Source organism: Trematomus bernacchii, unplaced genomic scaffold (genome assembly GCF_902827165.1).
Source record: "Trematomus bernacchii unplaced genomic scaffold, fTreBer1.1, whole genome shotgun sequence".
Lineage (NCBI taxonomy): Eukaryota > Metazoa > Chordata > Actinopteri > Perciformes > Nototheniidae > Trematomus > Trematomus bernacchii.
In genome coordinates, this window is record NW_022987571.1 from 2,071,669 (window position 1) to 2,095,418 (window position 23,750).

The 23,750-nt window shown below is 45.5% G+C and overlaps 1 protein-coding gene across 3 annotated transcripts; it reads right to left on the reverse strand.

Annotated features, from left to right (window-relative positions):
* Positions 1 to 1,226: 1,226 nt before the first annotated feature.
* si:dkey-81h8.1 (uncharacterized protein LOC100034657 homolog) lies at positions 1,227 to 18,953 on the reverse strand. Of its 3 annotated transcripts, none has more exons than XM_034126245.1 (10): positions 18,837 to 18,953; positions 18,382 to 18,515; positions 8,818 to 8,917; positions 7,688 to 7,801; positions 7,277 to 7,333; positions 5,080 to 5,217; positions 3,872 to 3,919; positions 3,592 to 3,705; positions 2,484 to 2,574; positions 1,227 to 1,376 (listed from the first exon to the last, which is right to left on the reverse strand). In XM_034126245.1, exons 3-10 carry the CDS (start codon positions 8,911 to 8,913, stop codon positions 1,357 to 1,359), a joined length of 678 nt encoding a protein of 225 aa, XP_033982136.1. In that variant the 5' UTR covers positions 8,914 to 8,917; positions 18,382 to 18,515; positions 18,837 to 18,953; the 3' UTR covers positions 1,227 to 1,356. The 3 variants fall into 3 exon arrangements, with proteins under 3 accessions (XP_033982136.1, XP_033982135.1, XP_033982137.1); XM_034126244.1 differs by having other exon boundaries at positions 8,818 to 8,920; XM_034126246.1 differs by lacking the exon at positions 3,872 to 3,919 and having other exon boundaries at positions 8,818 to 8,920.
* Between the last annotated feature and the right edge of the window lie 4,797 nt (positions 18,954 to 23,750).

Here is a 23,750-nt window from a genome sequence, read left to right on the forward strand (position 1 = left end):
CGCAGAGGTCAGTTCCTCCAGAGTAATGTCAGAGCCCAGAAGAAGAAGAAGAAGAAGAAGAAGATACAGTATAGATAGATTTTTGGAAAATCATTCATGCGTCTGAACACTTTCGCCCTCTGGTGACTGATTTCATTCTCCCAACTTTCAAGATAACAGGTCTAAAAATAAAAGAACAAACAATGAATGAACAATAGAGAGTAGAGTTGCTGTCGTCATACTCTTGTATCAATGAATTCTGTAATAGCATCAAGGCCAGTTTGAATGTGCATGAACACACTAAAAAGGTTAAAGGTTAGACAACAACATTTTATTTCAACAGTCAATTATGGCAAGAGCAGTTTGAGATATTTGAAAGGCAAAACAAAGTGCAAGCTTACATATTGAATCGGCCTTCACTGTAACTAACACGCAGTGTGCACAGAGTATCAGTGGAGTGAACATTTCCTCTCCCCCCTCGCTAGCTCAGAATCCTTCTCTGGTTTTATGTCTCTAGATTTGTTCTACTCTCTACTTATTTTAGTGACGATATTATTTGAAGAATAAATGACTAGTAACACTGATCAACATCAGAACCACAACACACTGTAGTGCACTGAACACACTGAAACGTTGACTTTAATTAAATAAATTACGTCAACAGATATTCACATAACTGTATTAGGTTAGTTGAAACCCATAACATTCCATTTGAATCAAAAAGATTAGGTTCAACTTAATATGAATGCTTTCATCTAACCTAATACATTAATGTGAAATATGTTGACATAATACATTTAGTTAAAGTCAACGTTTCAGTTTGTTCAGTTTGTAGGTGTAGCAGTGCTAATACTGAGTGTGTATTCATGTCATGGCAGGAGTGAAAGGGCAGGATGGAAACCTTGGACACCGTGTTGGGACCCCCACATTTAATTTTGACCAATTCTTCTGATGTTTATTACCGTGCACTGCTGTCATCAGCATTTGCTCTCACTTTGATTCATGAGTCATCAATCCTAATCAGAATGTAAACAGTTCTTATTGTTCCGGTCGCCAAGAGGCTGACATCCATATTTACACTCTGACTGACATGACACCACAGGGAGGGAGGGAGGTGTGTGTGTGTGTGTGTGTGTGTGTGTGTGTGTGTGTGTGTGTGTGTGTGTGTGTGTGTGTGTGTGTGTGTGTGTGTGTGTGTGTGTGTGTGTGTGTGTGTGTGTGTGTGTGTGTGTGTGTGTGTGTGTGTGTGTGTGTGTGTGTGTGTGTGTGTGTGTGTGTGTGTGTTGAGTTCAGGGCTCTGAGGTCACATCTTCGATGGGCTCCACCTGGGGTTCAGTGGGGGGGGTGGAGATCTCCTCCACCTGATCTGAATCGGCCTCAGTTACAATGACAGCCACCTGTCGACACAGAAAGCAGATCAAACAGGAACATGAAGTTAATAAGTTAACTGAGGTTTGGGAGCAGGACCCCTCCTCAAGCTCACCTCTCATCACCTGCTAAGTTATTCCAGTAAACACATCTGGCCTTGTTTGTCTTCATCACTCCCCCCCACACCCCCTGGACCATTCATCCCCTCTTTCGGCCTCCCTTTATCTCTTTCTATTTAATCTGGCACATATGTTTGTCTCATTCTGGGTAACGTTTGAGGGGCTTGAATTGATCAGGCAGAAACATGCCAGAGACCCCCCATCCTGAGTGTCCCTCTGCCTGACTGACAGAAGACATCCCTCATCCTTCTCTATCACTCCCCTCACATTCAATACCTCCTGTAAATAAAACCTTTGAACCAACATTGTGTTGTGGTGCTTACTACTGAACAACTTGTTAAACACAGATTGAAGGGACTATACAGGACTCTTATTTCTCCACCATCAGGGTCATGCAAACACTTCCAGAAACCAAACGTATTCATCATTTGGTGATGTACTCTGCCAAAACATTTACACTAATCAGGGACTTGCCTTATTAATCAAATACAAGTACCACCAATAAAAGCACCATGTTGACACAGGTCCTCAGATAGCTTGACGATGAATTGCACAAGAATCTAAGACCATAAACTAACCGTAAAGGAAATGTCCAGTGCAAAGGATAAAATGTATGTCACGCCATGATGGACTGTCTGCTAAATTCTAGGAGAGATTTAAAAATATCTTACAAATATAGTCTTGATAAAACTATTACAGTATAATGGGGTGATGCGCAAACATAGTCTGACTCCTGTGAAGTTACACATGTCTAGAAAATGAATCCATATATAAGATACAGTACAAGTGCAAAAATACGTTTTTATGGAGGAGGATTAAAGCCACAACTTTTGAGATCTGACCAAAAATGAATTTTCTGAATCCTGAGATTAAAGTCAGCATTTTAAAGTATTTTTTCTCAGAATTAAAAGAAAACTGTATTGTACCTATTTAACATTTCTAGCTTACAAAACACAAGTCAATAAACATATTGGTTATTGAACAAATAATATGTCAGTATCAAAGACTGTGTGCTACCTGAGAAGTCTCGTCCACAGCTGGAAACACCTGCACAGCTGGAACAGGGGGGGGGGCGGGTCTGTGGGTAAACAGGCTTCTGTCTGGGAGCCTGCACACACACACACACACACACACACACACACACACACACACACACACACACACACACACACACACACACACACACACACACACACACACACACACACACACACACACCACACACACACACACACACACACACACACACACACACACACACACACACACACACACACACACACACACACACACACACACACACACGTTTTAACTATGTACCCAATATATCAGAATAAGTACTCAGTAATAAGGTCGTGACCTCTGCTGCTCTTACCAGAGGACACGTTTTTAATATTAAATATCTTGGTTTCTTCTTCTTTTTTAAACTGTAGTATGTGCTCATGTGTTTCAGTGTTGGTGTATAGGCTGCTGCCTGAATATGCTTCATGAAAAGTAACTTTTCCTATCAATCAAATCATTTCTGATCCTAAATATCTTGGTTTCTTCTTTTTTAAGGACACATTACATAATCCACATCTTATTGATATTTCTTTCCTCTTTTATTTATTTGCATTGCATTTGATATTGAGGTAATCTACAGTAAGAGAAAGTCATCAGGTTTTTAAAGTCACCCTCTCAACCCTGACACAACTACTCCCCCATATTACTTATTCTAGTTAAGCATGTATCTACGTTTCTTAATGGTACTTCCAGGGGTTCAATTGGGATTTGATATGTGGGGGGGGGGGGCTATACTGTGTGAGGCCCTAAGTAACTGCTCCATTATCTGTATCATATCGGAGCAGAGACACACGTTCACTAAGCCGAAAAACTATATCCGGTCACAGAGATCTGCTATTTTAAAATAAAGTCAACACATATCGACCTTAAATATATCTATTAAGAACGAGAAAAGTTTTAACATATCGTTTTTTGTAAACATATGACAAATGTGCGAGGGTGATGACGTCAGAGCATCATCCTATGTGCCGGGGCTGAGCCCCGGACAGCCCTGGCCCAATTTAACCCCTGGGTACTTCCATCTGAGTCAACTCAACATGCTGCAGTATCAATAGGAGCATACCTGTGCCCCCCCCGCAGCCAGCACACTGAGCCCGAAGAGCATGGCAGTGATGCAGATCAGCAGCTCCAGCACCAGGAAGATCACCAGGGTCACCAGGATCCCGTCGATCAGCAGCTGCAGAGAGAAGCCCCAGAGCAGAGGGGGGGGGGGGGGGGGGGGGGGGGGGTCAGGGGGAGCTGAGTGTCTCTGACCGTGACACTGACTTCAACACAAGTGTTTCATTTCTGTCTTCTCCATGCACTCTACTAAGTACGAGTTATAACAGTAGTCAGTCACTTACTTTACACTTTTGCTCGATCAGCCCGGTGCATTTCCTGAAACAATGTTGCTGCAGTGGACGTAAAGACAGAGAAACATGGAGTCTGCTTTTTCACAACATGTAATGTCAACTATGAAACCATGTGATCCTAAGGGTCAGTGAGGCTCTGTAGCCTGCTCTACGGCATGACAATTTCCATCAAGACTTGATTCATTACGGTTAGTTTGAAACATGTTCACATCTACCTACACACCTATAATGTAGGTTAGCTCTCCTCCTTACAGTTCTTTTTTTTCAAATAACACATATTTTGAAACTTTAACTTAACATTTTAACATTTAATGTATTTCCTCTTTGTGTCTTCTCTGGTTTGACTTCCTGTCTTCTAGTTTTCCTGCCTGTGTGTCTGATTGTGTTCACCTGCTGTCCTGTGTTTCTGCCTCCCTTCTCCAGCTGTGTTTTGTCTACACAAATGTTATGTATTGTGTAATCTTGTGTGTGTGTGTATAGTCCCTACTCCCCTTGGTTCGTCTTCTCTGGTCCTGTCGGTCCTACATGTGTGGTGTATTTCGTCCCTGCCGGTTTCCAAGTGTTCCTTCTCGTTTCTCTGCCACTTGTTTCCCACAGCCAATCTATCCTTGTTCAGTTTTTTGATTTGGTATTTTTGCATGGTTCCCCTTGTTTTTTGTGTGAAATCAGCTTTTTCTTAATTAAAGCTTGATTGTGGTTACGTAAACCTGCCCCCCTCTCTAACTGCGTTTGGGTCCAACCTTAATCCGTGACAAACAGCTGGCAATAAGGGTTTGGCATTTTGATCACCGGTGTTTTGTGTCCCTGACCAATAATTAACATTGTCCAGTGTGACTGCACAGGTGTTGCCTATAAGTCACTGTTGTAACTATGGAAACACCTTCTGAGTTTCATCAAAACAAAGTATGAGAGTATAATCTGAGAGGGATTCTTTTGTTTCTGTCCTGCAGACATTGTTTCAGTCTTGCACCAGGCAAGACTCACATCTCCCAAAGACAGACACACTGAGGCTAGTTTGTATCAATGATCCAAGTTAATGTTGGAGATGTAGTTCAGTCATGTGGATTTAAGTCCTGAGGCTGTAACATAACTTTGTTGTTACATTAGTAGCTATATTCTCTTAGCACAGATTGTTTGATCATCATTAACACCTTCAATCTACATGTAAGTGCTCAGGTTGCAGGTTTGGCGGACATTACCACGGCGTGCAGCTCCAGCCGGTGGCAGTGCTCACAGTGGTACGAGTCCTGGCGGTACGGCAGGTGTTTGGACATCAGACCCAGGGCGGCGGTGGAGAACGCAGCACTGATGAGGTGCAGCACTAGCACAACCTTCACCTGCAGATCAGAAAGTGTCATGTTCAATAATGTCACAAAACACAGTGCTCTCCGATGCTGCATCTGTCTACAGGCAGCACTCTGCAGCAGGCTTCACATTTGGCCTCTATAAGAGCCATCTTTCCACCTTTAAGCTCTGCTCTTTGGTTTTAGCGCCTGGTCGACGCGCTCACACATCACTCAGAGATATATTGTTCGTTTTTGGTACATTTATTTCCATGTTCGTTTTGTTCTTCAAACACAAATGAAGGTATCTTACCAGACGATATTGAAACAGTTTTCTTCACTTAAATAAACAAATCATATCTTCTCTGCAGTGCAATGCAGCGGTCAAAAAACCGTGTGGCTTCACAACCAAAATAGCACCCAGAGTGTAATCAGCAGGACTCTTTTAACCAGCTGAGGCAATCGCAGCACCAATCAGCCGCTCCGCCCAACCGTGGCTGCGGATCCCAATCAAATGACACCAAACAATTATACTCCATTACATACATTAAATGATTAAATAATAGAAATAATAAATCAACGTTTTGGCTCCTACAGCCTCCATTGGCCAGTAATAATGAGAACGCTGTATTTCATTTACTTTGCAATAAAAGACAATGATCCTAGAAAAGGCAAACCTTTGGAGAAAATGAATGAAACAGATAAGGGAACAGGGCTGGTTTTCCATTTGAACATCTTTCATCTTACACCACTATGAAAATCATATTCACAGACAAACACATAATACAGTAACGCATTGTTTAAAACAATGTTTCAATTATGAAATGTTCTATGTTCAAAAGATAACAGATTGTAGAGTTATACAGGAATGTGTACGGAAATGGGTTAACATTTTAGCAGTTCCCACATATCGTGTAAATGTTCTTCCAAAGTGTTTTTGAAATGCCTCAAATAAGGTCTGTAGTTAACAAGCTGAAGAGATTTGCATGTTTTGTACTAAACATAAAATACATCAGTAAATACCCTGCTGGTGAATGTCTGAAGCTTCTGTTTGTCTTAAAAACAGTAGTTGCCAACAAGTGGCTAAAGGGGACCACTAAACATCATCATCCAAAACATTAGCCGCCTTTAGCTTAGCGGTTGTGATGTGCAGCCATGTGACCGTGACTAGCTCTTTGAAAGCCTAACATTAGCTTTTTACTATTGACGATTACGTTTACCTTTCAATAATCATAAAGTGGTGCTAATATGTGGAGATTATCCTGCTGAACAAAATGTCTAATGCTGCGTTCCCACCGGACGCGATGCGATGTTTGGGGGCGGCGCGATTACATGTAAAGTCAATGTAGAGACGCGGACAGACGCAAATTCGCTCGCGCACATGAAGCGGTTGATGCGAATTCCACTACGCGATTGAGGCGATTGAAGGGGGCCGCGACAAACGCTCGAGTTCAATTTTTTCAACTCGAGCGTGAAATTCGCGTGACGCAATCTCGCGGTAGCCAATCAGCGGTGAGGATCTCAGCCTGTGGTTCACTGACGTTGAACCACAACATCAGCTGTTAGCACTCAGAGGACACAGCTCCTCATATCTGTTCAGAAACTAGACAAAAGTTAAACAAGTACAAACCACAGACTGTCTGTGTCATGGAGAATGCAGTCGCTGCTATATTTATGTCTGTAGGCCGTTGTTGTGAGTGTGGACGGACGGAGCATATACTGCGTTAGCTTAGCCTGATCAATCCGATCTTCATTCAGAAAACACACACACACACACACACACACACACACACACACACACACACACACACACACACACACACACACACACACACACACACACACACACCACACACACACACACACACACACACACACACACACACACACACACACACACACACACACACACACACACACACACACACACACACACACACACACACACACACACACACACACACACACACAAACACACACACACACACACACACACACACACACACACACACACACACACACACACACACACACACACACACACACACACACACACACACACACACACACACACAGGGTTGTGTGTTGTACAGTGTGTCGTGTTGTCACTCACCCAGAACAGAGTGGGTCTCCTCCCACTGTGGACCAGCACTGAACCAGACAGGGTCACCTGGGGGGTCACAGTGCACGGCATTTAGAAGAAACATGAGTTTAATAATAATACATGGGATTTTTATAGCGCTTTTCCTAATGCTCAAAGACGCTTTAAATCAAATCAGAACCGAAACAATACAAAGAAAACCAATAAAACATAAACAGTAGTCCTAATCCAAGTACGGAGTAAAAGGGGGGGGGGAGGCAACATCCTCTTGAGAAGGATTCAAGAGTGTTGGCCTTTCGAATGTGACTGGGTAGGGAGTTCCAGAGGGAGGGGGGGCTGCAGCGTGCATATTAATGACATGTTCATGTTCCTAAATTAAATCTAGACGAGAAAGCATGGCAGCATGATGTACCGCTCACTCACCTGTATGACAACCACCAGGAAGAGGGCCACGTCTCCTGTGAAGTGCACCTCGTGGACTTGGAGCACAGAGGCACTCAGACAGAGGATCAGAACCCCGATAACGATCTGGATCGCCTACAGGGGGGGTGATCAGCACTTTGAGTCCAACAGGTGCATTCAGATTATGGCAAAACATCTGAAATGCAGAGCCTTCTATGGAGGAAGTTGCACTGGAGTAGACTTTTAAGTCAGAATCCAAGACCAAGCCATCTCTCATTTCCCTGTGTGAGGTTATCATTTCAGTCTGCTGGTACTTTGTACAGGATGCATGCAGGATTGGGTTACATTCAAAAAGTATCCTGTTACCATTACTAGGTACCTGTACACAATTGTTAATCAGTAAACTAATCTGAAAACAAAATATAAAGGGATGTAACCTGATTACTTTCTGTTACCTCAATATAAAATGCAATGGATACAATAAAATAAAAAAAGTAAATATCAATACGTTTTTTTTTAACTTAAGTGTATTATGTAAGACAACAGAACAATGTGACCTTAGGAAAGAAGAAACCATGATATTTAGGATCAGAAATGATCTTATTGATAGGAAGACCTTCCTTTCACTCAGCAGATTCAGACAGCAGCCTATACACCAACAATGAAACACATGAGCCATCCTACAGTTTACAAAAGCAGAAATAAAACCTGAGCTGACAGAAAATGCTCCGTCTTAGTTTAATACACACAGTTAAGCTCACACACACTATTTTATGAACATATAGGTTCACCTGCTGAATTAAAAACAGAAGAAATGAAGCAAAGAAAGTGAAAACCATAAAGCAGATTCAGGCAGTAGAAGTATTCCCACTTGAAGTATTATCCTACAGAACAGTACAGCTCTAAGAGCAGAGAGAACATCTGATCCTTTACAACAAACACTATGATCTTTTTAGGTTTTGCTAACACTGTAATCCTGATAGTTATCAACTATTTTTAGAAATGTAACAGTAATCTGATTTCATATTTTTCCATATAACTGTAAGGGAATACAGTTACTTGTTCTGTATCCTGACCAAGTAATCCCTTTACAAGTAATCTGTTACTCCCAGCCTGGATGCATGTTGTGTGTTCTGGTGTACAGGACTCACCCCCAGGGTCTTGGGCTCCATCTTGAGGAGGGACTGCAGTTGTCCCGGGGAGAGGGACGCCACTGCAGGCATGGGGTCTTTGTCATTGACAGACATCGTGCTGCTGGTGGACAGAGGACAGAAGAGGGTTCAGTCAGAGACGGAATACAGCTGATCTATAGAGAGGAGCGTTAAAGGTTTGGGAAAATAAAGACAAAAGGATATGGACAGAGACAATGATGTCCCTGTGTTTGACTTAATTCAACTGATATGTTGGTAAAGGCAAGGCAGCTGTGGTGGAAAGGAACTAAATACATTAACTTTTTTGTCATATTGGTACTTTACTTGAGTATTTCCACATATTTCTACTCCGTTACATCTCAGAGGCAAATATTGAACTTTTTTCCACTACATTTATTTTAACACAGTTACTGTGAACAGTTGTTCATATATAAACACTCGATAAGCTGATATGGTGTAATGCAGTACTGTCATACTAAGGGTTAGGCTGCACAGTATTTCTAGTATCTACATTCTGACCATTTTAACAAATACAATACTGAAATGCACCTACAAGTATAAAAACAGGATTAAATAATGACACAAAAATAATATTCATTCTGCATGATGAGTACTTGCTGTTATTACATGAAGTACACTAAAGCTGATAATTCCTCTGTACTTTATATTATTCTGAAATAGGCCCTTGTGAGAATGAGTATGAGATTTCTTATTTAAGTTACATTTTGAAATCAGGACTTTTACTTGAAGTGTAGTTTTTTAAGACCATAGCATTTGTACTTTTACTTAAAGTGGACCTATCATGCTATATTTGAATAATATAGTGTAGGACCATACCTATATAAGGCATATTTATACTTTTTTTTTTTCAAAATACCAAACAGATCATGCATTTTAGCCATGCCTCATTTTGCTCAATTTGCACTTTTTTAGCTCTGTTTTTGCAAGGGCAGATTCAGTGAGAACAGCACCATCTACTGGCCTGGCATATGTACTACATCGTCTCCAGTGCTTTCGAACGGCAATGGCCGTGGCTGTCTCCTCCTGATTGGTGGAGTTGGCCCAATAGCCGTAGCGCCACTGTCCTGACGTCAGGACAGTGTTCAAATCTGGATCAGTTTTTATCAGATCCGTTGCAGACCCTTTTTTAGAGATTTGGTTATGGAGGAAAATAGAGAGGGTTGTGTTTTCTGACACTTGGTGAGTTCCCTGCAACACCGGGGACACATATTCATGTATAAAAGACATATAAAAGTGCATTTTGCATGATAGGTCCCCTTTAAGTATAGGATCTGAGTACTTCTCCTAACACTGGAAGGCAGAAATGTAAAGGAGGATCAACCTGCCAGCTGTGTGTGTGTGTGTGTGTGTGTGTGTGTGTGTGTGTGTGTGTGTGTGTGTGTGTGTGTGTGTGTGTGTGTGTGTGTGTGCCAGGTTTAGAAGACTCTATGCTGACATCCACTGGTGTTAGACAGGAAGTGGAGGGATGATGGTGTTATTTTTACTCAACAACGAAGGGTGGATTTGATTTTGTGCATCTTTGATTTTAGATATCATGGGACTCCACTTCTTAATCCACAGAGGATTTCAAACATGTAAGAAAATATCAGAGAGCATGGGGCTACAACACATTTAATCTTATTTCCATTGTAATCCATAGCATATAGATCCACCTCTTTTTTAGTAATTCCATTTTTCAAGATTCAAGATTCAAAGGTTTATTGTCATAACATATACACAACTACTGTGTAATTAATGTAATGTATGAAAAACTTAGATCGCAGGTTCTTCAACAGTTCTTCTACAAGACATAACGAGGGGTTACGTATGGTAACCCTTGTTATATAAACACAGGCGGAGCCCTCTACTGGACTCTATGGGTACTACCTTATCATGCAAGCATTCACCTACTGAGATTTCTATAGACGTAGCCGGCCCCGGGGCGGGCCTACCTGAATGCGTGCGCATCTCACTTCCGTATAAAAGGCGGCCCCGCCTCCTGACCGTCATCCTACACCTCTCTTCAGCGAGCGGTATAGGACAGACAGTGCCCCGAGTAGAGGGCTCTGCCTGTGTTTATATAACAAGGTTTACCATACGTAACCCCTCGTTATATCTCTCACAGGCTCCGCCCTCTACTGGACTCTATGGGTACAGTGGGCGGAGCCCCGATGTATACACGCACTGTTGTCCAACAACACCGTTCCACCTCACTGTCCCTGACCGGCTTTAGCAGCCGCTGCGCCTCACTCACCTCTCCCTCGGTTGTAACTGTGGAGAAGTCCGGGCTGCGGCCGATAGAGCACACCCTGACGCGCTTACCTCGCAAAAAGTGTGCTCGGAAAACAGTGCTGAGGGCTCCCCCCCGTCCGACCATCGGTCCCCACTGACCCACAGCCCCCCCCCCCCCCCCCCCCCCCCCTCCTCACCAGTCCTGTGTTGCCCCAACCACAGCCCGTGTGGAGTGTGCACAGACCCCTGCGTGGCAGGCTCTCCCTGCCTGTCCGTAGGCATGTGCAATGCACTCGCAGAGCCAGCCTGCCAGGCGTTTCTTGGACAGGGCTTTCCCGGTCACCCCGCCCCCGAAGCACACGAACAGCTGTTCAGTGCGTCTAAGGGCAGCCGTGCGCTCCAAATAACATGCTAGTGCGTGCACTAGCATGTTATTTGGACAGAGGACAGAGGGGCAGAGGAGGGGCAGTTTAGCTTCCCTGGCCCCACTATGAGGTGGAAGACTAAAGCCCCCCAACTGAATAGCCCTCGACCTGAACGCACTCCTTAGGCTCTTGGGCACAAAGGAGGGGTTCGGTCTGAGTGTCGCCCCACTCTGGTCACCCCGGATCAACAAGCAACACGGGTGCACCGACAGAGCGGTTAACTCGGACACTCTCTTGGCTGACGTTAAGGCAAGTAGCAACGCTGTCTTCCACGACAGTGCTTTCAGGGAGGAGAGCTCCAGAGGCTCAAATGGTTCTGTGACCAGAGCCTCGAGCACCAGCGGCAGGTCCCACTGCGGGGCGGAGACGTGCACTACCGGGCGCAGCCTCCTGACCCCCTGTAAAAACCGCAACAGCTGAGAAAAGGCTGACCTGCCGTCGAATCCCTCATGGCAGGACGAGATGGCTGCTGCATACACTTTCACTGTAGAATGAGCAAGCCCTCTGTCCACCAATAACTGTAAGTAGGATCAAATAGAGCCCAACTCAAAAGATAGGGGCTCTATTCCCCGCTCCTCACACCATCGCAGGAATCTCAGCCACTTTGGCCTGTAACAGGCTGTGGTGGATCCCGCTCTAGCTGCCTGGATAGACTGAATAACACTGTCAGACAATCCACCCTGTCTCAGCCTGTCCCTCTCAGGAGCCAAGCCTGGAGAGGTTGGCCGAGCGTGGGTAACGCCCCGATTGCACCTGCCTCTTGAGACATCGCCCCCCAGAACTGGGGGATCGCCCAGGGCTGGCCCACCTTCATCTGTGTCATCTCTGAGTACCACGGTGCCCCGACGCGATCCGGAGCCACTAGGATGACTGCCAGACGTTCTCGCCTCACTCTCCCCAGGAGAGAGAGAATGAGACGCAGCGGTGGAAAGCCGTATAGCAGCTTCCTTGGCCATGGCTCGTGTGCAAACGCGTCCACCCCCAAGGGCGGGTCGTCGAGCAGAGCCATGGAGAACCACAGGGCACAGTGGCTGTTGTGCCGGCTGGCAAACAGATCCACCTCTGCTCTCCCTAACTGGGCCCAGACCTGCTTCACCACCTCCGGGTGAAGCGCCCACTCGCCTGGCAGGGGGCCGCCCCTCGACATGAGGTCGGCCCCTCTGTTCTCCAGACCCAGAATGTGGAAGGCTCTCAGAGATAACACCACCTCTGAAGCCCATAACCACAGTTTCTCCGCTGTGGTCAACAAGGCGGCGGAGCGGACTCCGCCTTGCCTGTTGATGTATGCCACTATGGTGCTGTTGTCGCTCATGACCATTACATGTCTCCCTTGAATTAGGGGCATGAAATGCTGGAGGACCAACACTACTACCCGTAGCTCTAGGAGGTTGCTGTGTCGTGTTTCTGTTATGGGGCATTTCCACCATGGCGCGGAGCGTGGTTTAAGCGTTCCGTGTCGTGCCGGGCCCGTTTTTGGTTGCGCTTCCACTAGGCCTAGTTCCGGCCCGGGGGTACTTTTTCACCTCTTTTCTGGCCCGACAAAATCGTGGTTCTATCGGGGCCAACAAACAGGGCTGAGTATGCTAAACTAGAGAGAGAATCGCTGGCAAGGGGGCTACAACTACAACAAGATGAACATATTTGACCGTGATTTAATTGTAATACACGTTTCAAAATGATGCCGAAGTAACAACATACTGATACCGGTTAGTAAAAACCATGAATTAATGCTTTGACAAGTCTGCAGACAGACGGCAGGCGAAAAACCTTTTAAAATGCGTGTTTTCTAAATGGAGATTGGCTAAGCTAACTCAATATATGCTCTAACGGCCTATACAGACATAAATAAACCAGCGACTGTATTCGCCATGACACAAACAGTCTGTGGTTTGTACTTGTTTAACTTTTGTCTAGTTTCTGAACATATATGGAGGAGCTGTGAGCTCTGAGTGCTAACAGCTAACGGCTGTGTTGTTTTTCTGGGGTTCTCATTGAAGATGACGTCACGGCTCCGCCTACACTGCGTTACTATAGATACTACCCCAGTTCCTAAACTGTAATGGAAGCGCAGCATGAAGTGAGCCGGCCCTAACAAGGCCCAACGCGGCCTAGCAGTACCGAGCGAGGCCGAGGCCGACCGTGTGGTGGGAATGCGCCATTAGAGACCAGCACCCACCTATAGCTCTCTTCAGGCAGGTCCCTCCCCATCCTGTTCTGGACGCGTCCGTGAACACTGTGATGTAGGAGGACACCCGTCCCAGTGGAGACCCCCTCCGGAGGTGATCCGGGGACCCCCAGAACCGGAGGTTGCCCTCCACTGAGGGGGGGATGGTCACCAGACGTCGTTTGTGCCTCTTGGGATCTAAACGCAGGCTGGAGAACCACCTCTGCAGGCGGCGCAGTAACCCGAGCGGGACCACAACGTGAGCAGCCGCCATGAGACCCAGAGTCTGCATGACAGTTAAAGCTGTCACTGTTGCCCCCTGTCGCAGCCTGTGCACCGCCCTGAGAAGGGACGCACGTCTGCTCTCTGACAGGGTGGCACGCAGCGCGCCTGCATCGAGCACCACTCCCAAATACAACGCCTGTTGGTGAGGTATGGGGGTGCTCTTTTTCCAATTGATCAAAGCCCAACTTGGTTAGGTGTAGGATCAATTGCGCTGTGGAAAGCATTGCCTGTTCCCTGCACCTGGCCATGACTATGAGGTCGTCTAGGTTGCACTAACCCCATTAACTGTTTTATAGTTAACATGCGGAATTTTCTGCAGGCAATGTGCGGATTCAGGCCCCGGAGATCTAGAATGGGTCTGAATTCCCCTGTCTTTTTGAGAACCAGGAAATACATGGAATAAAGACCCTTTTTCTCTGTGCTGAGGGTGCACAACAGACACCGCCTGAATCTCTGCTGAGAGGAAACCCATCTCCTCCTGGGATGATAGTTTTACCTCTCGCATGCCTTTGAATGGAGGTGGGATGCTGCGAAACTGGAGTGAATAGCCCCGTTTCAGCGTCCTGTCCATCCACTTTGTTAACACACAGCTGAGTTTCCATTCGCCATAACATTGTGTTAGGGGACAAGCCCTCAGCTGTGGGGCTCCAGCTATGAAGCTGTGATACATTACATTACATTACATTACATTTCATTTCGCTGACGCTTTTATCCAAAGCGACTTACAATGACCAATTACAGGGACATTCTCCCTGGAGTAACTAAGGGCTAAGTGCCTTACTCAAGGGCACACTAGTGGTGGTGTTCCAGGCGGGATTTGAACTCACAACCTTCCGATCTTCAGCCCACCTCACTATCCATTAGACCACCACTACTCCCTGGTGACCCGTTCCGCCGCAAAACTCCCCGTGAAGGGAAGTTCTCCTCATGGAGGGTCGACACAGAAAGGGCCGATTTCTTACTGAGGTCCCTGAACGCACCGCTGCGCGCTCTTGTGTGAGCTCCACCATAATGTCCCCTTTACCACTACGGTAAAGTGCATTAATCTGAGTCTTTACTCTAGGCGTAGTGTGTTCAGTGTGTGACAGTAATACGCCGGCCATAATGCCCCTGTGCCCGCATAGCGCTCTGATAGCACTTCCTGCAGTTTATCACTCTCATCTGCGCATGCCCACTAGCTACCTCCTTTACAGGAGCTACAGCTGGGGCAGCGAGTGGGGAATTTGTACGGTCAACATTGTGTGTGAGTGTAGAATTGTGGAAAAAAATGACACTCAGACTTGGATACAGATCACCCTCATGTTTATTGGATAACGTAGGGATCTGTGCATTATACAGGGAAGAGGCAGGATTCGCCCTGGCGTCCCGGGTGGAGAGATTTTCTCCCCCCGTCGAGACGCTTCCTCCCCCCGCCAGTCAGCTCCGCGAAGACGGAGCACCCCACCCGGCCGTTCTCTGCTGCTGCGGAGCCTGCCGAGGTCGGGCAGCCCGCCCCTGTGAGTGCCGGTACGCCGGTTCCACGGGGTGGGCCGAAGAGGTGGAGGGCGCCGCAGGCACGGGAGCTCCGTGCCGGCGCCTCTCCCTTCGTCTCACCGTCGCGCTGCGCTCCCTCGCCTGCAGGGAAGCCCGTGGAGGAGTGCGCTGCGGCGCCTGAGGAAGAGCCAGCGGTAGCATGCGGCTAAGCTGCACCCTCTCCTCCTCTAGGCGGCTGAAGCACTGGGTGACTGAGGATATCGATCCGAAGAGCCCTTCCGTGGACACGGGGGCTCCAAGGAGATCCTCTCGGTCCTTCTTGGATAGGGCGGTGAGTCCTAGCCACACGTGACACGACGCCACTGTGGCCAAGGACATCATCCGCCCCGCTGAGGCGGCCACTCCATGGATCAGATTATTCATCTGACCAACGCAGCGGTCCGGATAATCGCTCCCGTCCTGAGGCGGGAGGGCGGGGTGTCCGTCTGAGGGGTAAACAGGGAGACACCCAACACACCGAGATTATTCGCCGCAGCCGCCATCTGTGCCCCGAGCCTGAACATTTTATCCAAATATTCTAAGGTGTCTCGGTCCTGCGGCAGCAGGGTCAGAGGTTTCTTTCCCTCCGCCCAACCAGCTGCCTGCGGAAGCAGATGGGCCGCCAGACTCTCGTCGAGGGGGGGCACACCGGGACACGCCGTGTCCGAGCGGCCCTGCACCCTGATGATACCTGCCATGGCTGCTATCGGGGGCTTCGTCCTCAATGGCTGCCGCCACGTCGCCTCCACACACTGCCAGATATCAGGCACTGAGGGCGAGACGAAGGCCGGCTGTGCCGGATGCACCGGGCCGTAAAACCCCTGTCGAAGGCGGTTTAATGGCCTCGGTGGCAGCGGTGGGGGGAGTGGTAAGCCCACACGCTCCGCCGCCAGCGATCAGGCCAGGGCATGTCGGGCAGGGAGTGGTGAGTCCATGCTTTTCTTCTCTTTCTCTATTCACGTCTTTGCTCAGTGTTCACTCCCGCTCGCTGAAGAGAAAGGGATGACGGTCAGGAGGCGAGGCCTCCTTTTATACGGTGAGATGCGCGCGCATTCAGGTAGGCCCGCCCTGGGGCCAGCTACGTCTATAGAAGTCTCAGTAGGTGAATGCTTGCATGATAAGGTAGTACCCATAGAGTCCAGTAGAGGGCGGAGCCTGTGAGAGATATAACCATTTTTATAAAAGAACTATATGGACTTTTCTGGAGATGTCCCGCGACTAATGTCCAGGTACATATTAGTGTTAATATAATGATGCTACAACATTCTCCTCCTAATGTTCCCTGCCACCATGGTGTATAACTAGCTCACTTAGTAATAATAATGTTTTTTAATTAGTCTGAGTTTATGAGACTGTCACATTGATCCTTAAACATTATTTACTGTTTCTGTTCCAGCATTGATCTGAGAGTGAATATAATGTTGGCTGACACAGGATCTGCAGCGGCCTGACACATTTCCTTTAGGGGTAACGTGCTCCAGCTTCAGAATTGATACATATTTAAAAGCACAAAGTCGTAAATACAAACGAAAAAAACATCTACACCAACTTGACAACACATCTGCAGAATATAGAAAAGGTGCTGCAAACACCCTTTCAACAATGTGAAAGCGTGATTCAGAGAATATATCAGATTATTGCAATTTTCCTTGTTGGACGTTACTGTCTCAACTTCATAACTCTTAAAGAGGACATATTCTACAAATGTTCAGATTCAAATGAGTATTTAGTGTCTCTACTGGGACATGTCTCCAGGCTTTCATGTTCAAAAAGCTCTTTATTCTTCTCATACTGCCTGTGCTGCAGCACCTCTTTTCACCCTCTGTCTGAAACCAGAGCCCAGTCTGTTCTGATTGGTTACCTGGCCAGCTCTGTTGTGATTGGTCAACCGCTTAGAGATGTCCCGCCCCTTAGCCTATCAGGTACAATGTGTTGGAGCGCTAGCCAACAGAAGTGTGAGTGTTAGGAGGTGATGTCACGGATGTAAACAGTCCAATGGATTACAGATTACATTACAGATGGCGCCTATTAGATTTATTTCCTTTTTGGTGCATATTATTCATACTGTAAATGCCTTTATCTTTGTAAATAGAATTTCAACAAAGATAAAGGCATTGAAGAAGATTACTCAGCTTTATGTTGTGTGTATTATGTCAGATTAGTTTATTTGACAGGCTAATAATAAGCAAAAGGCGAACATATATGCAATATAATAGGAAATTAAATGAGCCAAAAAACGTAATACTCCTCCCGAACAACACTGACAGATGTCTGACATCAATAACGTCATAATCCACAAACAACAGCCTCTCCCAGCAGAGAGCATCACATGGCGTCCATGCAGGAAGTTGAGGGGTTGAATTCCTCACACAGCCTACTGTACGATGCAGAGCTGTTTCTAGAAGCTGTGCATGTGACGTCAAAGTGATTATTTTGGGTGTCATCAAGCTGCTAAATGTTTTCTTATTGCCTGCCCTGTGTTGTCAAGTTAGTGCAGAGGTTATTTATTTTCCTTTGTGGAAAGTTACTCAGTACATTTACTCAGGTACTCATTTTTGAGGTACTTTACTTGAGTATTTTCATTTTATGCTACTATATACTTCTACTCTAATCAATCTTGGCAGCAAATATTGTACTTTGTTCACTACAATTATTCACAACACAAGTTACACGATACTTTTGCAGTTTTATTATATCAATACAATAATAAAATCAACTAATACTGCATAATTAAAATGATAGACAATAATGCATTACCATTTCAACTCCAGTGATATTATATTATTCCAAAAATGGTAACTTTGGATCAGGAGTAGGCCTACTTTCTGATTTGATATTTTTGGTATTTTTACATAGGAACATTTTGCATGCAGGTTGTAACTGAGTATTTCTACACCGCGGTATTAGTACTTTTACTTAATTATAAGATCTGAGTATTCTTCCCACCTGTGTTCTGAGGCTGCAGCTGATGGAGATGGGTCGGGCCGTGATGCGCGTGCACCTTGTCTAGAATAAAGGTGCTGATCACGGGATGTCCGCAGCGGAGCCTAGCAGCGCTGAGTCAGCAGAACTCAGGACGTCTGATACATGAGGAGAGGGCAGAGAGACACAAACACAGAAACACACCGGAGCATTCTCCCGTTAACCCCAGACAGCAGACTATCCTTAGTTTGTCACGATAACTCAGACAGGATGCTGCTGGGACGCAGTGACACAGATCCAGGAGGATGTTTTGGACAGTGTCCCCACACCTAGGCTATGTCCACACACACTAGTGATGCTGCAGGACAGCAGACTGCAGACTGTTTCGTCCTCCGCGCTGTGTTCAATGACACTTGTCCCTGCCCGGTTATCTGCCGGTCCTCCTGCGGGACAGAGCGCGCTGTGGAGGGGGGTCTTACCTCAGCTGGGGGTCTCCGTGTGCTCCGGCCCTGTACAGTCCGTGTTGTGGGGCTGCTGGTCCGGATGATCGGGTCTGCAGGGTGTGTTCAGGATCTCTGCGGCACTCTGTGTGTGTGTGTGTGTGTGTGTGTGTGTGTGTGTGTGTGTGTTCAGGATCTCTGCAGCAGTGTGTGATGCTGCCAATAGTATGAAGCTGCAGCGTCGGAGACTGCAGTCTGATGCAGTTCACATGCACGCTCACAGCTCCTATTACGTAGACTGCTCCTTCATAAAAAGTACAGCAACACTGAATATGATTTGTTGAGTCTCAGTTGAATTCCTCACGACACATCAGGACAAATGTTCCCTGATGTGTCATGAGGAATTCATAAACGTGCCATTAACAGTGGTGGAATGTAATAAAGTAAATGTAAGTGGTAGATGTAAATGGTTAAAATCCTTCAGAGGGAGTCTCCCCCCACCCCCTCTGAAATGCCATTCAACTCCTTTGTTTACTTCCAGAACATGGTGACATCACTATGTATCGCTTGCGCTTCTATTGGCCAGCACTCCGACACATTGTACTACAGGCTAAGGGGCGGGACATCTCTAAGCGGTTGACCAATCACAACAGAGCCAACTAACCAATCTTTTTTTACACCTGCATTAATGTTAATGCAGGATTTGACACACACACACACACACACACACACACACACACACACACACACACACACACACACACACACACACACACACACACACACACACACACACACACACACACACACACACACACACACACACACACACACACACACACACACACACACACACACACACACACACACACACACACACACACACACACACACACACACACACACACACACACACACACACACACACACACACACACACACACACACACACACACACACACAATTTGCAGCCCTAGGCGAGATTTTAGCTGGCAGCGCCCCCCCCCCAGCCAGAGAATCGTACAATAGAAAAGCTAAAGATCAATAGAGTATCCAAGGAATACGCAATAATGGGGGATGGACGTCACATCCTCTAGGGGGGTCCGGGGGTATGTTCCCCCGGGAAGAAATGTTTGAACATTTTAAAGGAGACATGTCATGCTTTTCTGGTTATGACCCGTCCCCTTGTGTGTTATGAAGGTTTTTATGCATGTAAACGGTGTGCAGAGTCACAAACCCTCAAAGTACACCCTGTAGCGAGTAAAACTCTAACACAGAAAATACCTCCCCAAAACGCCTCGTTGGAGATACGTCATTGTCCATTTGATTCTTCCGGGTACGGCATGATGTCAAGCCGTACCCGGAACAAAATGGACCAATCCGTGGAGCCGTTACGTTACGTCCGCGGAGCCGTTACGTTAAGCCCCCGCTGATTGGTCCAAATTGACCGATCCACGGACTTCCTCACACACACATCTGTGTGCAGGGAGCAGGCAGCTCAGCTGATTTCTCCTCCCTGGCTGCAGGCTGATAACAATTCTCTCTGCAGACCCATTCTCACAGCGTTTATCAACCTTTTTCTTACTCAATATCAAGCCACACTTATTGTTTTTACTTCGGCTGTGACTTTGTGTGTGCTCAGGATGAGTTTGGCTGTGTTTGGCTGTGTATGCTAAACAAGGAAACAACACCTCCACGGAGCTCAGCGCGATTCACAACGTCTCGACCAATCAGAGCACACTGTGCTCACAGGGAGGGTGGGGGCTGGAGCTATTGGAGCTACAACGAGCCGTTAAAGGCAGAGTGAAATTCAGTGAATACACGTAGTTTACAGAGATGCTGTATGAGAAACCAATGTGAGTTTGGAAAAATGCACAATATAAATCTATTCTAGTAGACCTCAACAATGGAATTATGATCAGTGGAAATGGCCATGACATGGGACCTTTAAAGTAAAATGCTTCAATCTGGTGCACTTTGAGCAGAATTACTAGAGACTAGATCTAGGGGGTACAACTCTAAACACCCATATGAAAAAGATCAGTTTACATTTTAATAATCAAATAAGTATGTGAACATAACCAATAACCTACCATAGCCAATAACAAATAAATATAACGTATTTTATTTTTGTTGTTCATTCATATCTTATTTTACCTAGTTAACATTTATTTATGCATTTTTGGTTATCTCTCCAGTTTTAAACGATGTTTTTGGTTTACTGTCCTATAGTATACATTGGAATGATTTCAAACCTGTTTATCCCAATAATTATAAAGGAGTGCCTTGGAAATATGTGTTTACATAAATGGTGACCAAACCGTTTGAGACCCACTGAGATAACTTAGACTAAAGTGAACTATCTGAACACTCAGAGTCCTTTACCTCACTGAGCTGTAGTTATCAGCCTCTCAGTCCAACAGGAGAGCTCTCTCCACCCTGGTTGTAGAAACATCTACTTCTTATATCCGTTAGAGCAGCTAGCACCAAATTCTAATAACAACAGCGCCGGTACCGGTGCGCCCTCTCTCTCTCTCCCTCGCTCACTCGCATTTTGGCTGTGAGCTGCGGGCGCCTGATAAGCCAACATCCCCCACTTTCATCACTTACAGTGCCCATCGTACAGGGCAAATGAAACGTGTAACCGGGGTGAAAAGGGTGTTACCTTTACTTAATTATGAATGTTGTTACATCAAGGCCAAAAATTAGGATGAGCGCCAACGGTCAAAAAAGTTTTTTCCCTCCCAGAGCTACCAGCGCAGCGCCCCCCAGATCTGGCGCCCTAGGCGAACATCTATAACGCCAGTGTTACGGCCACACACACACACACACACACACACACACACACACACACACACACACACACACACACACACACACACACACACACACACACACACACACACACACACACACACACACACACACACACACACACACACACACACCACACACACACACACACACACACACACACACACACACACACACACACACACACACACACACACACACACACACACACACACACACACACACACACACACACACACACACACACACACACACAGAGGGAGAGAGGGAGAGAGGGAGAGAGGGAGAGAGGGAGAAGAGGGAGAAGAGGGAGAAGAGGACAGGCTACATCTGGAAATAGCCAGACCTTAAATAATGAATAGACAATAAAGCCACAGTGAATGGAATTTAGAGTGAGGGGGAGGAACAAGAAAATATTTGAGACCAATGTGACATTACCCCAAAACATGCATACAGTATAATAATAATACAGAATTATGAATACAATTATCCCTAAGAAATTCAAATATATGGAATGATATCTTAAAAATAACCATACAGATTTATATGCCGCTGAGTTTCAGCCTTTAGCATCTCATTCGAAGCAAGGTATTTTAATCAAGCATGCTGAAAATATATGAAATGTATATGCAAAACTCTTTGGAAATGTCTCCCTTTACTTTTAAGTGAAGTGCCTACAGATGCTGAGGGATAAAGACAAAAGTCAAATCTATGAAAACATACAGGAGCTATTAAACGTATATGCTGTGGAACTCTTCTGAGTCCTTCTGAGTTAAAGCTGCAGAGAGAAATGTATCTAAAACAGCATCTCAAACTGTGACCTCACATAGAACACATTACCAGAGGTGTAAAGTAACTAAGTACATTTACTCCAGTACTGTACTTTAGTACAATTTAGAGTACTCCCATTTTTGTGCTACTGTGTACTTCTACTCCTCTACAGTTCAGAGGTAAATGGTGTACTTTTCCTCCACTACATGTATTTAATACCTTTAGTTACTTTACAGATGTGGATGAATGATGTGAAATATAATCAAGTGTTAAATCAGACTTTAGTTCCACCTGGAGTAAATTCACAAGCTACCCTGTAGTATACAAAGTCATTCAAACTAGCTGCACCTTTACCAGCTTTGAGAACACTTTCATGATCAATCATTATAAAACATATCATATATATTATTCTGAAATGGACCAATCTGCTCAATGACTACTTTTACTGTCGCTACTTTAACTATATTTTGATGATGATACTTTTCTACTTTTACTTGAGGAACATTTGCAATGACTTTTACTAGAAAGTAGTATTCCTACACTCTGGTACTTCTACTTTTACTCAAGTACAAGACCTGAGTACTTCTACTTTTACTGAAGTACAAGACCTGAGTACTTCTACTTTTACTGAAGTACAAGACATGAGTACTTCTACTTTTACTGAAGTACAAGACCTGAGTACTTCTCCCACCTCTGCAGATTACCAACGTGACAATACCCCAAAACATTCTTCCCAGAATCTTCCAATGGTAAGATGTGAGGGTGCTGTATTACATACCCCAGCTGTCAGTCTCAGGTAAAGACCAGACAAGTATTCAAGATGACATCACGAGTCCATGAGGTGGCGCCAAAACACCGGCAGGTTTTCTGTGGTTAAACTGCAGGGAGTGTGTAGAGACAGAACAACTTCTCACACTCTGACCTCACATATAACATGTAAACCTTAACACATCCATACTCTCATCTTGAAAAGGGAAACATTTGAACTTCACAACTAAGAACAACTCTACAGGATTTAAGCTCTTTCATTTATTTTACTTTATTAATTCCATCTAGGTGGTTAGTTTCCTAAACACAATTCTAACTAGAAAATGCATTTCCTGCAGAAAATGCGTGTGAATGCTGTAAACTGAACATTTGTGGCTGAATTGAGCTGAAAATGCAGAAAAAGCTGAATATGTTATTAGCTGAATGGTAGCTGCTTTTAGCTACAGAGACCAAGTCAGTGTGTTGCTGAACTTAGCAGAGAAATGCAGAAAAGTGAAATGATTTGAATCAAATTGTTACAGCTCAAATGCATTGCAATGACTTCCATGTTAAAAAAAAGACTTTAAAAAGCTGAATATTTTAAAAAGTATAACATATTTG